This window comes from Oreochromis niloticus, unplaced genomic scaffold (assembly GCF_001858045.2).
Source record: "Oreochromis niloticus isolate F11D_XX unplaced genomic scaffold, O_niloticus_UMD_NMBU tig00000310_pilon, whole genome shotgun sequence".
Taxonomy (NCBI): Eukaryota; Metazoa; Chordata; class Actinopteri; order Cichliformes; family Cichlidae; genus Oreochromis; species Oreochromis niloticus.
Window position 1 is genome coordinate 28,720 of NW_020327120.1, and position 16,340 is coordinate 45,059.

General features: G+C 40.2%; 1 protein-coding gene and 1 long non-coding RNA gene across 3 annotated transcripts; one reads left to right on the forward strand and one right to left on the reverse strand.

Moving 5' to 3' along the window:
* Positions 1 to 200: 200 nt before the first annotated feature.
* On the reverse strand, positions 201 to 12,293 carry LOC100698726 (uncharacterized). The gene is made up of 7 exons (XM_005466246.4): positions 12,061 to 12,293; positions 11,790 to 11,861; positions 11,433 to 11,486; positions 4,556 to 4,609; positions 3,752 to 3,805; positions 1,272 to 1,403; positions 201 to 1,168 (listed from the first exon to the last, which is right to left on the reverse strand). Exons 1-7 carry the CDS (start codon positions 12,266 to 12,268, stop codon positions 891 to 893), a joined length of 852 nt encoding a protein of 283 aa, XP_005466303.2. The 5' UTR covers positions 12,269 to 12,293; the 3' UTR covers positions 201 to 890.
* Positions 12,294 to 12,979: 686 nt separating this feature from the next.
* Positions 12,980 to 15,871, forward strand: LOC112844580 (uncharacterized). 2 transcript variants are annotated; one of them, XR_003217304.1, is made up of 2 exons: positions 12,980 to 13,120; positions 13,360 to 15,871. It is a non-coding gene; the product is annotated as an uncharacterized LOC112844580 (long non-coding RNA). The 2 variants fall into 2 exon arrangements; XR_003217305.1 differs by having other exon boundaries at positions 12,987 to 13,120; positions 13,282 to 15,871.
* Positions 15,872 to 16,340: the final 469 nt, after the last annotated feature.

Here is a 16,340-nt window from a genome sequence, read left to right on the forward strand (position 1 = left end):
AGATTATGTGTTCAGCAGACGTTACCATGGTTATTTAGCCAGAAAAACTCTGAGTTTGAGCTCGACGTAGCTCGCTAAACCACTAATCTCACTTCATAGGTCACCCCTCAGGTGTCACTTTACCTGTGATAGTAACTCCCAGCATGTGTAGGTTTGATCTCTGTTCTACGTATGAAACACATGTAAAGAAATCAACAGCGTTAGTTCAATGATGCTTTTATTTTGAAACCAAAGAATTGAAAGAAATGAACCCGAGTAAGTTTACAGTCAGTTATCTGTGTCTGGATTTGGATTCAGATGAAAAATAAGGAAACATTTCAGCTTCTACAAATTCCTCCACAGCACTGACACACATTTTTATATCAAACTAAATCTGTTTACATTTTTATCATGATAGTCAGATTAAATGTAACATCTGTTAAGTGTTTAAGAAAAATACCTGCATGATGATCAAAGAAGAGAAAAAAGAGGAACTGTTGGATTTTGCTCAACTTAACAGGAAAGACTCCAGTTAAAAGCAAACATGTGGGCCAGCAGTCACCAAAATAACAGACTGACCAACACAGGACAGTGGAGCCAATAAAGAATAATACAGTTTATCAGCTTATAGAAAATAGTCATGACCTAATGCAGGAGCAGCACTTTATGAAGAGCCGACTCAAAGAAAGGACAAAGAGAAGAGAATCACTGAGCATTTAACTGGATTTATTTAAATAAAAGATAAGAAGTAAATTATCTGAGTCAGTAGAATCAGAGGAGAAGTAGAAACAAATAAACACAAAACTAGAACCAACCAGAGAGAGAGAGAAAGCAAGAAACCAGGAGGTGATTTATTAAGCTCCGCCCATACATGACAGTCCAAACAGGAAGTATTGGAGCTGTCACACCTCTCACATGGTGAAAATCAGATGACCACTGAAACTGGTATGATGGTTTTGATCGTCAAATATCCTTGAATGTGTCCAGAGACGTACAGACACCTGATCTCCAACCTCTAGAAGCAGTGAGGCTCCATCGGATGCACTCACATAACCAGATGTTGGATTTTCCTCTGCCAGAAAAATGTGCTCTCCATTCCTGAACAACACAGCAGCTGCACGAATGTTTCCATATCCGAATACCTTCCAGTCAAAGTGGTAGACTCCTCTCACTGGTGCAGTGAAAATACCTGTGGGACATTTGTTTTTGTTAAATGGAAAATCAGCTGTTAGAACATCTGGAACATCAGCCTGACATCAACATAGCTGAGAAGTGACATTCAGTGTTATTACCTGTGTATGGGTTGTAGGCATTTCCAATGTTTGTGACAACACGTTTGAAGATCAGAATAATCCTAGTGGTAAATGGTCCAATTTCTTCACGGCCTTGATTCACCAGAGAGGCTGAGAAAGCCACCTGTTTGACTGAGAGAGAGAAATGTCATTATTTTAAACTTTCTGTTTTAGAGTTAGACTCTTCCCAAAAAAGTGACCATGACAAAAACTTTAATCTCCAATGAAAGAAATGTTTGACAGCTGAATGCATTTCTGTCATGAATCACCCAAAATGCAGGACTAAAAACACACGGGAATGAACTCAAAATATAGCTTTATTTACTGACTCAAGGAAATTATACAAAACTAAACTAGACTGGGAAAATATAAACTAAACGTCACAGAGAGGCACACAAGGGAACATACAGCATGAGGGAGGAAGCGACACGGAACTGAGGGAGATGCAGACATAAATACACAGAAGGATAACGAGGGACGAGGGAACACACAGCTGACACTGATCATAATAAGACAGGGCAGGAGCAAACACAACATGACGTATACTGACGGGAGAATATCAAAGTAAAACAGGAAGTACACAGAGACACAGACCGGAGGGGGAGAGAGAACACGGGGAGAGCACAGACATAACTGGCTGGGGAGAACATGGAATAAAACACAAGGAGGAGAAACGAGGCATGGGAACTCACAGATACACGGAGGGGGACACAGGGGGTAAAGACACGAGGGGAAATCTAATGAACTAAACAGAACAACCTAGGAACCAAGGGATAAATAATGAACAAAATACAAAAACACCAGAAAACTAAGAACACTGGGTCACAATGACCCAGGACCATGACAATTTCATTGTCACAGAAGAAATCAAACTCTGTGATTGGAAACTGAAATTTGTGTGAATCTATTTTTGAGGATCCCAACCTCATCTTTTAGATCAGACAGGAAGTTATTTTGTAGCTTCTGCTAAGAACTACAAATATGGCTTCAGTTTTTATTAATTGCATTATTTGCATATTTTATTAATAAGTTTGGACTGGCTGTCATTTTAAATACTAAACATGTTCCAGAAATCACAATTGTGAAATAAATGATCTTTGGGTATTTTCATGTTTTTTAGTTCATGCTAATAGTTCGAAACACCACATGCTGCACCATAAAGCTCCTGTACTGGAAAGATCATTTACACTGATGCAATTTAAACATATCAAAATCAGAATACTTTATTAATCCCTCAGGAAATTATCTAGAGCAACTGTAGCAGGCTGCATGCATGGTTGACACATGCGCACTTATATCTGAGATATTACCATATTTTTCGGACCATAAGGCGCGCCGGATTATAAGGCGCATTAAGCGAAACAAAACAGTAAGTAAGTCAAACTTTACTCCACTCATTCTTCTTGCTTCCTCCACTTCCGTACCATTGATTCATTCATTTTGAATTCTCTGGCAGCTGCTCTATTCCCATGTTGTTGCAGTATATTAATAACTAACCTCGTGTTGTGGATGGATTATCTCAGTTGTTCTCCTGACTGAAGTTTGGTCCGTTTACAGCATCCTGCCATGCGATTGCATTTGTCCCTAACCATCGGGAACCCTCACGTTAACTTTTATCAAGTGGAAAAAAGTTAGCGTTCATCCTCCAGCTTCACTGTTTATGCTATGCTAACATAGCTGTGTCACTAGTGATCACGTAGCACATCATTATATACCAGCTAGCCCAACTTCAGTAACCCTACAAACGTCACTGCTGTTTAGTTTTCTGTCTTCATTTATGTTGGAAGTGATAGCAGAGCTGAACGTTTGAATTTTTTCAGAAATCTCTCAGTCAGAACATGCTATGTTTAGCTGGAAACCAGCGAGCTAACTTCCTGCTAACTTCTAACTCCGTTAAATTTCATAAATGTTCTTTTCATGGATGCCTGGATGTTAAACTTCATTGTTTAACCTGGTAAAGCAGCAATGCTGATCATTTTATTAAAGATGAAAGAATTTTAGACAGTTTTCTCTCTCTGCATCAACTCTCAGTGATGCCGCAGTGATTGTTTGACTTTGGGACCTGAATGAGATGGAGTTTTGGACCCAGATTATTCCGTGAGGCTCCTGACTAATGTTCGGACAATCCATCAAGCAGTGCGGCTTCGTAGCTTACCAAAGTCGTATTACAATGTTTTTTCACAGATTTTTGAGGGCTGTGTACCACATAAAATCGATTCGAGGTCAGTAAGCACAACCAGAATTCATACTTAAGTTTTCAAACACTTTGTCTTTAACTGTAACACATTCCAGTCAGCTCGTGATGTTGAGCTGATCAGAGCAGGTTTTAGTTTCAGTCTCTAACATTAAGACATTCAAATATAAATACTAATTTAGTTCATAAAAATTTGGATGTAAGCTCAACTATTAATTCTGAAATTATGATTGTGTCAAATACAGAGAATTTTCAGCGTTTTTATTTTCAGATTTCCACAAAGTACCTTGTACTTCCTGTTTCAGCTGGTTGATCTCGGTCTCTAGCTTTACTTCTTGTTCTGAGAAAAATGTAATAGGAAAAAAACTTACAGATAGGACACAGTGATTCACCTGTTTTTATCTGTGAAGTAACTGTGACTCTTATTCTGTTCATGCCACACTGAGCGGGGGTGAAATAAAGTTATTGTTATTTTTTTTATTATTCAGAGCCAAAGCACAACAACAGTCACCTCAAGGCACTTTATCTTGTCAGGTAGATCCTACAATAATACATGGAGAAAAGACCAACAATCATATGACCCCCCTATGAGCAAGCACTTTGGTTACAGTGGGAAGGAAAAACTCCCTTTTAACAGCAAGAAACATCCAAAAAAAAAATAAAAACATTGTTGGTACTAAAGTTGCCCCAGTGAATGAACTAAACATATTCAAACGCAGTAACACAACCTTGTGGACAGAGTTATAGCTCTGACATACATGTATGTTTAGCTTCCAGAGTTTGTTGGCTTCAGTCTGCAGGTGGCGCTACAGCACAAATATACCTTTAAATGTTCACCGAAATGAGAGTTTGAGCAGCGTTGTGTCTTCAAACACTTTGTCTTTAACTGTAACACATTCCAGTCAGCTCGTGATGTTGAGCTGATCAGAGCGTTTTTTTGTTTCTGTGTCTAACATTAAGACATTCAAACATAAATACTTATTTAGTTCATAAAAAATTGGATGTAAGCTCAACTATTAATTCTGAAATTATGATTGTGTCAAATACAGAGAATTTTCAGCATTTTTATTTTCAGATTTTCACAAAGTACCTTGCACTTCCTGCTTCAGCTGGTTGATCTCGGTCTCTAGCTTTGCTTGTTGTTCTGAGAAAAATGCAATAGAAAAAAAACCTTACAGACAATACACAGTGATTCACCTATTTTTATCTGTAAAGTAACTGACTCTTATTATGTACATGCCACACTGAGCGGTGGTTAAATTAAAATCAATTTTATTTTATTTATATAGCGCCAAATCACAACAACAGTTACCTCAAAGCACTTTATCTTGTAAGGTAGATCCTACAATAATACATACAGAGAAAAAAAACCAACAGGCATATGACCCCCTATGAGCAAGCACTTTGGCGACAGTGAGAAGGAAAAACTCCCTTTTAACAGGAAGAAACCTCTGGCAGAACCAGGCTCAGGGAGGGGCGGGGCCATCTGCTGCGACCAGGTTGGGTGAGAGAAGGAAAACAGGATAAAGACATGCTGTGGAAGAGAGACAGAGATTAATAACTACTGATTAAGTTTAGATAAGTCTATTAAGACATGTTGAGGGAGAAAAATGATTGACGAAGAAAAACTCAATGCATCATGGGAATCCCCCAGTATTCTACACCTATTGCAGCATAACTAAGGGAGGATTCAGGGTCACCTGGTCCAGCCCTAACTATATGATTTAGCAAAAAGGAAAGTTTTAAGCCTTATCTTGAAAGTAGAGATAGTGTCTGTCTCCCGAAGCCAAACTGGAAGCTGGTTCCACAGAAGAGGGGCCTGAAAACTGAAGGCTCTGCCTCCCATTCTACTTTTAAATACTCTAGGAACAACAAGTGAGCCTGCAGAGCGAGAGCGAAGTGCTCTAATAGGGTGATATGGTACTACAAGGTCATTAAGATAAGATGGGGCCTGATTATTTAAGACCTTGTATGTGAGGAGCAGGATTTTGAATTCAATTCTGGATTTAACAGGAAGCCAATGAAGGGAAGCCAAAACAGGAGAAATATGCTCTCTCTTTCTAGTCCCTGTCAGTACCCTTGCTGCAGCATTTTGGATCAGCTGAAGACTTTTCAGGGAGTTTTTAGGACATCCTGATAATAAAGAATTACAGTAGTCCAGCCTGGAAGTAATAAATGCATGAACTAGTTTTTCAGCGTCACTCTGAGACAGGATATTTCTAATTTTAGAGATGTTGCGCAAATGGAAGAAAGCAGTCTTACATATTTGTTTAATATGTGCGTTGAAGGACATGTCCTGGTCAAAAATGACTCCAAGGTTCCTCACAGTGTTACTGGAGGCCAAGGTAATGCCATCCAGAGTAAGAATCTGGTTAGATACCATATTTCTAAGATTTTTAGGGCCGAGTACAATAACCTCAGTTAGGGTTAGGATTAAGGAGCTCCTTAGAATTAAGGAGCAGAAAGTTAGCGGCCATCCAGGTCTTTATGTCTTTAAGACATACCTGCAGTTTAAGTAATTGGTGTGTGTTATCTGGCTTCATGGTGTCCTGATTCTTTAATATTGAGGATAAGAACAAACCAACACTGGCCCAGATGAGTTCAGTCAAACGATGATTTTAAACACGTGCGTGGGAAGGTGTATACTGTAACAACATCAGCATAGATCTTCGCTAAAAAGCACACTTCAAAATGGTTTTAATATGTCAGGGTTCAGCCCCTTCTTGCGTCAGCAAAGAATATAACATGCAGCAGTTACAGTTTTCAGATTAACAGTTAATGACAGTTAGACAAGTTCCCATTATCGGCAGCATTTTTACCATACATGGCTGTTTGTTTCAACTGTCTCCCCCTCCAGATGATTCCTGTTGACTTGTTCATTTTGTGCTTATTTTAACACCTCTTGCATCAACTGTTGCTATGCAGGCACACATGCAGTTAGAAGCAAAGTGTATCTCTCACCTCTGACCTAGAACTTCATCTACAGTTAGTTGTGTCTGTAAGCGTGCTTGCCTTGGCCTTCTTGCGCTCAGGTCACTTTACACAATAGATCGCCTGGACATTCACGCCAGACGAAGCTTATGACCTTCAAAAGGACTGTGCGCCAACTCTTTATGAGCGCATTTGCAAAGTGTGTATAAAAATAGCTACAACTATGCATTTAATAAAAAAATTTAATAAGGTGGCACTAATGCAAGCCATGTTAGCAATGATATATTTTCTTTTAATTCCACAATGGTTAGATAGAGCTGGGTGTCATCTGCATAGCAGTGAAAATGTATGCAATGTCTTCTAATGATGCTGCCTAAGGGAAGCATGTATAATGTAAACAGAATTGGTCCTAGCACTGAACCCTGTGGAACACCATAATTGACCTCAGTGTGTGAAGAGGACTCTCCATTTACATGTACAAATTGGAGTCTATTAGATAGATATGATACAAACCACTGCAGTGCAGTACCTGTAATACCTACAGCATGTTCTAATCGCTCTAATAGGATATTATGGTCGACAGTATCGAACGCTGCACTGAGGTCTAGCAGGACAAGCACAGAGATGAGTCCACTGTCAGAGGCCATAAGAAGATCATTTGTAACCTTCACTAAAGCTGTTTCTGTGCTGTGATGAGCTCTGAAACCTGACTGAAACTATTCAAATAAGCCATTCCTCTGCAGATGATCTGTTAGCTGTTTGACAACTACTCTTTCAAGGATGTTTGATATGAAAGGAAGGTTGGAGATTGGCCTATAATTAGCTAAGACAGCTGGGTCTAGAGATGGCTTTTTAAGTAAAGGTTTAACTACAGCCAGCTTGAAGACAGTATCCATAGTCATATGTAGTGAAGAGGTAAAGTCATTAAGATAATCAACCTCTGTGGGAGTAGCGTCCAGCTAGCTGCTTTGCTCCCTGACTATTACCCACAGCCATGGTTCACACATTATTACCCAAAAGTTGAGTATAGATTGTTGGCTTCTGTCTGCAGGTGGTACTACAGCACAAATACAGATGAAAATGATCACAGAAATTAGGCCCAGATTTACTAACACAGCCTGTGAGTGTAATGTTGAAACTTTGTGCCAGTGTAGAGTCGAGTCACAGAGTGATAGAGTATGGATCTATGGATCTTGTGCTCAAAGCTTGTTCCTATGCTGCCATGATTAGTGCCTCTGTGCTGTCTTTCAGTCCAGCTTTGTCCAGCCACTGGTAGGACCTCTGGATGTCAGCCACTTCCTCTATCTGCTGGTGGTACAGTACATGCCAGGCAGGGACATGTCCTTCCATGATGGTTCCTCCTCTTCCTCCTCTTTCTTGGGTTCCTGCTTCCTGAGGTATTCACTGAGCACGCTGTCGGTTTGGGCCATCTTCCTGATGTACTCCTGGATGTTTGTTGTCTCATCCTGGACTGTGGTACTGACACTCGCCAGTCCCCGGCCTCCTTCCTTCCGCTTAGCATACAACCTCAGGGTGCTCCACTTGGGGTGAAACCTTCCATGCATGGTCAGGAGCTTCCTGATCTTGATGTCAGTGGCTTCTATCTCCTCCTTTGGCCAGCTTATTATCCCATCCGGGTACCTGATCACGGGCAGGGCGCAGGTGTCGCTATGATGCGTGACAGGTGGTACTGAGGCAGGTTATTGGCCAGTAGTTGGATGGGACCGGTCCCTTCTGGGGGTCATTGAGGATCAGGACTGTCTGGCCTTCGGTTAGCCATTCTGGGTGTCTCTTGTCAACAAGCAGCTGGTTCATTTGTGCTGTCAGACACTTGTGGAGTGCAGTCAGCTACTTCAGCCAGTTGGCGTGAACCATGTCGGGGCCTGGTGCTGTCCAACTTTCCATACTGGAGACCCTTTCTTGGATATCTGCCACTGTGATGGTTACTGGTCTATTCTTAGATCCACTAGCCACTGAGCCATTACTCAGTGTCCAGCCTTGCTGGTGCTGTTCTCATATTGTTCCCCTGTCACTGAGAGTGCACCTTGGCTGGTTCTGTGGAGAACAGCTGGTTTATTTTCCTGCCTTTGATATCTCTGGCATACCTGATGTTCAGCTGCAGGTGACTTACTAACAGGACAGGTGCAGCATATTAACTGTAATCAGAAAACCCTTTAAATACAGGGAGTGCAGAATTATTAGGCAAGTTGTATTTTTGAGGAATAATTTTATTATTGAACAACAACCATGTTCTCAATGAACCCAAAAAACTCATTAATATCAAAGCTGAATGTTTTTGGAAGTAGTTTTTAGTTTGTTTTTAGTTTTAGCTATTTTAGGGGGATATCTGTGTGTGCAGGTGACTATTACTGTGCATAATTATTAGGCAACTTAACAAAAAACAAATATATACCCATTTCAATTATTTATTTTTACCAGTGAAACCAATATAACATCTCCACATTCACAAATATACATTTCTGACATTCAAAACCAAAACAAATCAGCGACCAGTATAGCCACCTTTCTTTGCAAGGACACTCAAAAGCCTGCCATCCATGGATCCTGTCAGTGTTTTGATCTGTTCACCATCAACATTGCGTGCAGCAGCAACCACAGCCTCCCAGACACTGTTCAGAGAGGTGTACTGTTTTCCCTCCTTGTAAATCTCACATTTGATGATGGACCACAGGTTCTCAATGGGGTTCAGATCAGGTGAACAAGGAGGCCATGTCATTAGTTTTTCTTCTTTTATACCCTTTCTTGCCAGCCACGCTGTGGAGTACTTGGACGCGTGTGATGGAGCATTGTCCTGCATGAAAATCATGTTTTTCTTGAAGGATGCAGACTTCTTCCTGTACCACTGCTTGAAGAAGGTGTCTTCCAGAAACTGGCAGTAGGACTGGGAGTTGAGCTTGACTCCATCCTCAACCCGAAAAGGCCCCACAAGCTCATCTTTGATGATACCGGCCCAAACCAGTACTCCACCTGGTTTGGGCCGGGGTCTTTACCAATCCAGCCACGGGCCCATCCATCTGGCCCATCAAGACTCACTCTCATTTCATCAGTCCATAAAACCTTAGAAAAATCAGTCTTGAGATATTTCTTGGCCCAGTCTTGACGTTTCAGCTTGTGTGTCTTGTTCAGTGGTGGTCGTCTTTCAGCCTTTCTTACCTTGGCCATGTCTCTGAGTATTGCACACCTTGTGCTTTTGGGCACTCCAGTGATGTTGCAGCTCTGAAATATGGCCAAACTGGTGGCAAGTGGCATCTTGGCAGCTGCACGCTTGACTTTTCTCAGTTCATGGGCAGTTATTTTGCGCCTTGGTTTTTCCACATGCTTCTTGCGACCCTGTTGACTATTTTGAATGAAACGCTTGATTGTTCGATGATCACGCTTCAGAAGCTTTGCAATTTTAAGACTGCTGCATCCCTCTGCAAGATATCTCACTATTTTTGACTTTTCTGAGCCTGTCAAGTCCTTCTTTTGACCCATTTTGCCAAAGGAAAGGAAGTTGCCTAATAATTATGCACACCTGATATAGGGTGTTGATGTCATTAGACCACACCCCTTCTCATTACAGAGATGCACATCACCTAATATGCTTAATTGGTAGTAGGCTTTCGAGCCTATACAGCTTGGAGTAAGACAACATGCATGAAGAGGATGATGTGGACAAAATACTCATTTGCCTAATAATTCTGCACTCCCTGTAGAGGTAATACACTTTCATCAACCACAATGGGGACAAATAAAAAGAAGCAGAGAAAAGAAAGATTTTCTCAGGCTGGAGGTCCTAGTTGATTGATGAAAATGTTTAATGATGTTAACCAAAATCTGAACATTCAGTCTGGCTGTCAGAAAGCTATTTGGGAGTCTGTTTTAAAAAGGAAGAATGAAAGCGACTGAATGTGAAAGAGCGCTCCATTGAAGAAATTTAAAAAAGGTGACATGATCTCCAATAACTCAGACGCCCTCTACAGGAAAGGGCAGAGCAGGCTGTACCTGCTGCGGAGACTCAGGTCGTTTGGAGTGTAGGGCCCACTCCTGAAGACCTTCTATGACTCTCTGGTGGCCTCAGCCATCTTTTATGGTGTGGTCTGCTGGGACAGCAGCATCTCTGCTGGGGACAGGAAGAGACTGAACAGGCTGATCAGAAGGGCCAGCTCTGTTCTAGGATGCCCTCTGGACCCAGTGGAGGTGGTGAGTGACAGGAGAATGGCGGCTAAGCTGTCATCCCTGTTGGACAACATCTCCCACCCCATGCAGGAGACTGTGACAGCACTGAGCAGCTCCTACAGGCTGCGGCACCCACGGTGTGGGACGGAGAGATTTCGCAGGTCTTTCCTCCCCACTGCTGTCAGACTCCACAACAAAGACTTTAACTGATCAAACACACACATCCACACATGTGCAATAACACTAATGTACAATAATCTTTTCTGGCATCGTTGTATTTTTACTCAGTTGTATATAGCATTTGTATTCTATTTTTATCTTATTGTATATTTTATTCTATTTTATTCTACTGTATATAGTATTTTATTTTATTCTATTCTGTACAGTTGTGTACTGTATTTATTCTTATTTTATTTTATTCTAATTTTTGCTTCATAACTTTTGCACTGTCCACTTCCTGCTGTGACAAAACAAATTTCCCACGTGTGGGACTAATAAAGGTTATCTTATCTTATCTTATCTTAATACACACAATCAAATATTGTACACAACAAGGTTAAGGAGACTGTTGGAGATCCTGCTGATGAAATACCCTTGATTGCTGTGGTCAAGGTTATTGATTCCCTGGTCATGGTGCTGAGAGTTGTACACAAAGTAAACAATGTACTTAAATATAGTCTCAGTGCATGCTCCCAGATCACATTATGCTCTGTTGAACTTATGCTTTTGATTTAACAGGGAAACTTCAACTGCTGTGAACATTCCAGCAGAGGTGGATCAAACAATTATATAAATGTGAACATGTGTCAGAAATATGAATATATTAACATTTCTATAGACAGATTTCTACAAAATACCTTCTGAGTGCAGCTTCAGCTGGTCGATCTCAGTCTCCAGCTTTGCTGCTTGTTCTAAGACAAATGAAAAAGAAAAAACTCACAGACACAGACTTTAAATGATGGTTAGAATTGTTGCATCAGCACAGAAACTGGTGTTTAAGTAAATGTTGAAGTATTTGGTTTGGAAGTGTTTGCCATGAAGAGGAGCTGTGAGCTGTTTCATTATAAACACATTCCCGTCAGCTTAATATCAGACACTGGAGCCAAAAATGTCTCTTTTCATCTGAGCATCAGGAACTGTTTTACAATGAAAACAAATCTGGAAGGTTACATCTTTTGCAGAAATGATCAGACATGATGATTTCCACACAATACCTTTGGACTGCAGCTTCAGCTGGTCAATCTCAGTCTTCTGTCTCCCCATTTCTTTCAGCTTTGCTGTCTGATCTGAAATAGATGAAAATCTTTTTTTTTTTATTTCGCTGCATTATTATTTTCCCTGAAAACTAATATTTTTAAAAGATATTCAATTTCACCGGAAAACACAGAATCATGAATATTTGTCATTCCTCATTTCTGTCATTCTGAATATTTCTCAGATAAATTTGATATCTGTGTAACACAATAACCTGACATGACGCTGTACCTTGATTCTCTTTCTGTAGGACAGTGATCCGCTCTGTCTGTAGAGCCAGTGAGACTGCCATCTCTCTGAGCACAGCATGGATGTCCTGTTGTGGACAGGGTTGTTGGTTTGAAATCTGCTGGTCAACAATTTCATTATCTGCCTCTGTCTGATTTGTGGAAACAGAGCAGACCAGAAGCAACAGTGAGAAAAACACCATGATCTCCATTCTGTCAGTAAAAACTCAACAGTATCTGTGTCATCTGCAAACCTGACTGACTTTTATATTACACAGTACAAAGGGGAGGTCACTGTTTCATTAGATTCAGTAACCCTACAATAACTGAGGGCAAAAGTAACTCTAGTAAATCAGTGACTAATGTAATCTTTATGGCTTGAAGACAGACTACAAGGAAAACAACAACTAACTATCAATGATTGTTAACTGACAGTGAATCAGGTCAACACGTGTTCATTGTAAATAAGAGCAAATATGATCTCCATGAAGGGATTTCTATTCAGAAGAAATTTAAAATTGGAAACATGGATTAATCAACAAAAATCATTTTGCATATCGAAGATTACTTATTATCATCACTGATTAACAATTAATTAATTAAAAAAACTGAGGCTGACAAAGTGGCAAATGATTGAGGTGACCTAATTATTTATGTAATGTTTATGACTTACAGATACAAGCATTTAAATAATCATTATGAACTTCCACTAACTCAGAAGAATCTTAAGCCTATATTTAAAAAGTCCTCTGTACATCTGGGACTACATCCTGTTATCACTGAGAAACAGACAAACTCAGCACTCTGAGCTGTGTTGGATTCTCTGTTTTATTCCTTTAGTTCTCAGCAGTAATGATGTTATGAACAGCCTTCAAACTGTCACAGACATATCATCAAGGACAGCAGCTTTACAAACTGCACATCTTTATTTAGACTTCTTCTCTCTGTTTGATCTCTGAGCTGACTTCAACAATAACTTCATCTAAACCATCAACATGTCTGTTAGAACCCATCCATGCAACACTGCTCACAGATGTGTTACCTTCACTTCCACATTATATCAGGTAAGTTTCTCTTCATCAACAAAGTAAAAGAACTAGGGTTGGTGTGATCACATGTTTTTCTAAATGCTCCTCCTAAAGCACCAGACAGACTTTTTTGTCCACACCAGTGTACATACACACAATCTTTACTCACCTGATCACCAAATCTTGTTCCCTGCTAGGTCATCCTCTTCCTCCAAAAGAAATGAGAATTTTACTTTGGGGTTCAAAGCTTCTTTGTCTCCTGTTTCCTCCACCAGCTGAGCAGCTCTCCATCAGACACAAGTCTGTCCCCATCCTCCAGCTCTGATGCATTTCTGTTTGGTGGTTCTATCCTGCTGAGCATCGAGGTGCAGGATGTCCACAGAAGCACAGACGGAGCAGCCACACAGCTGTCCAAGAAGGCAAGCTGCATCTAGCTCTAAAACCTTATCCACAGGCATCACCTCTCAGACACCTACTGACACTTAGACACGTGCATGCTGATGAGTACAATGTTCATATAGTGTTGCAGGATGCAGAGCCCACGGTGCAGCTTAGGACTGGATAAATGATCACATGTTAATCTCAGTTATGATTGTTGACTTCCATCACTCATGAACACAAGATCATTGGAATAAAATGATTCTTTTTGCATTAACAGTCATTATGAATATTATAAATTCATAATTCTTATAAATCAAGTAAACTTCTTTCCTTTGTAGAAGTTTAAACACACTCACAGTTTAGTTCAGCTCAAGCCAAGATCTCAAAAAGAAGCTTTGAAAAGCTCAACACTATGCAAGTTTCTCTCTTGCATTTTGTCATCTATATGTCATTGGGTGGAAGTAAATTTAATGTTTTATTCTGTTGTATTAGTTTGTTTTGATAGTTTACATGGTTCTATATTTATTGTTTGCATGCTTTTATTTTGAAAGATTAGTATTATTTCCTATCCACATCTTCCCATCTTCACCATCTGCTCAGTCACCTGTTATAAAGATGAAGGTCAGCACAGTGAAGCAGAGTGGACACACAGCAGGGTCACAGCTGAGCGAGCAGCAAAATGGTCGTCATGGAAACCTGTCCACAGAGTTCTGTCTGTGGAGCTGACGTCAGTGGACGAGGAGCTGGACCCAGAAAAATAAGGGACTCAACTTGTGAAAGACTGATCGCTTAAGAGATGATCTGTGTTACGACTGTTGCACCCGTGCACATCATCACATCAGAGTTTGATCTTGTGTCAACCTCCTGTTCATCACAGAGTTCACATTATGAGCTACAGGGATGGAAATTAACATCTCAGCAGAGGACCAGAGGAGGAAGAGGAAACCAGCTTGTGCTGTACCTCAGATGGTGAATACAGATACTAATAAACCAGAATATTAACACAATTCTACGTTCTTTCCAAGAGTGTTTGCAAACAAACACAAACATTTGAAATTCACCATCTCATCTACAGCAGTGATCTACTGTTTACTCTGTGAGAGAGAAACAGTCTTTTTCATCTTCAGCTACATGATAACAAGCTTTTATTGTGTTGAACCATTTCTTAGATCTTAAAGTGAAGCTGATTACACTCAGACACTGAAGCAAACCTCTCACTGTATTTTATATAGAAGCTGGATGACTGCAGAGCAACAGTTTGTAACATATAAAAAATGCTCTGATAGTTTTCATCTGTACCTCGACCCAGATTGTTAAAACAACCTCACCCTAATCTTGCAATGCTTCATATCAAAGTTTTTTTTATTATTCAATGTCCATTAAGATAAAATGAATACAGCTTATAGGAAAAAGTCCTTCTGACTGATTCTTCTTTAAGGGGTCCAGACTCATAGCAGGTCTATTTAATGGACCATTTTAACAACACAGTCATCAGGCTGTCACTGCTCCCTGTGAACACTTTAAACTTTGGACCTAAATGGCACAATTAGCCTTGGGCAAAAAGTCAAAGTCCAGTTTTGTGAGTACAGAAAACACGTGCATGATATTTGTTTGTGAAGGAGTGATGGGAACTGATAACACTGTATTTCCTCATACTTCTGGAGCTTTGACAAACTGACTGATGTTTGTTGTTGTAGATCTGCAGCATCCTCATACAGGAAGTCTGGTTCGGCTCTCTGATAAAAAGAAAAGTCTTCATCTCTGGTCCTCTGAGTCTTACAGTAGATAACACAGAGGTCACAGGGAGTTTCTGTGGATGCTTTAATGTCCAAGTGTCTTTCCTGCTCACCCTGATATGAAAAAGACCGAGTAGCCCTGCAGGTCAAATCTGATCAGTTACACCTGTTATGGCTAAATTTAACAACACTGACCATTTCATTAAAAGTAATGAGCAGATAATGAGGGTAAATTCTATAGCAACAAAGTTTCAGCACAATAAGGTGTATGAGTTTGGGAAGAAATAAAGTTTACTAACAGTAGTAAGGTGTTATTGCCATCAGCTATTGATGGGGTTATTGGCAATAAGAATATTGCCGAATTATGGAGAAAATATTACAGAAAAAAATCTTAACTGTGTAAAGAGTGAAAGATTGCGTTTATCTAATATTAGTTTCAATAATGGCTATTCAACCTGAAAAAGTACAACCTGCCATTAAGAGGATGCCTCCAAGCTGGTGGTTTAGACCCATTATCAGCAGCTGTCAAGTTAGATGAATGTAAAACTGGGTGTATGCTGGGTAATCTTCTTGTTTATCATTTAATGTACACTGACGCTGTTAAGGGAAAATCCCAAATGGCAAACTGCAAATATAAACAGAACACAATGAGACAGCGTAATGAATCACATGTACATGGGTGAGCGTCTCAGAAGAGAGTCACACAGTGTACCTTTTTATTCGTGCATTTATAGTCACTGGTGCCCACACAACAGGGCGGAGTATTTTCGCTCTTCTCAGAAAAATGACTATACAACAGTATGTGGCTATCTTACTGGAACATTCCGTTCCTCTTTTTATCAAGACATGTTACACAGGCGTGCTCTCCCGCCCAGCAGGCCGTCCAAGGACGAGCTTCCGGCAAGCAATATGAATCACAAACAGCAATGCATTTAATAAAAATCTTTTTACAGACGCTTTGGTCATTTTGTGTCCTTACAGTGCTGGTTAGTGTTTGTGCTAGTTATGGTGCTCAGTATGATATTGCTTTTAACCCTATTGTGATCGCTACAACTGAGGAGGAATTTTCCTTAAAATTCCAAGCCGGACATCTGCAAGTCAAATGTTTTTTCACGAGTAACGTCCCAACTTTTCATGAC

Coding starts and splice junctions, on each gene's coding strand:
- LOC100698726 (XM_005466246.4), bottom strand. CDS start 12,268: ATGGAGATCATGGTGTTTTTCTCACTGTTGCTTCTGGTCTGCTCTGTT. Junction 11,487..11,789: donor GCTGAAGCTGCAGTCCAAAG/GTATTGTGTGGA, acceptor CATTTGTCTTAG/AACAAGCAGCAAAGCTGGAG. Junction 1,404..3,751: donor GCTGAAACAGGAAGTACAAG/GTACTTTGTGGA, acceptor TCTCTCTCTCAG/TCAAACAGGTGGCTTTCTCA.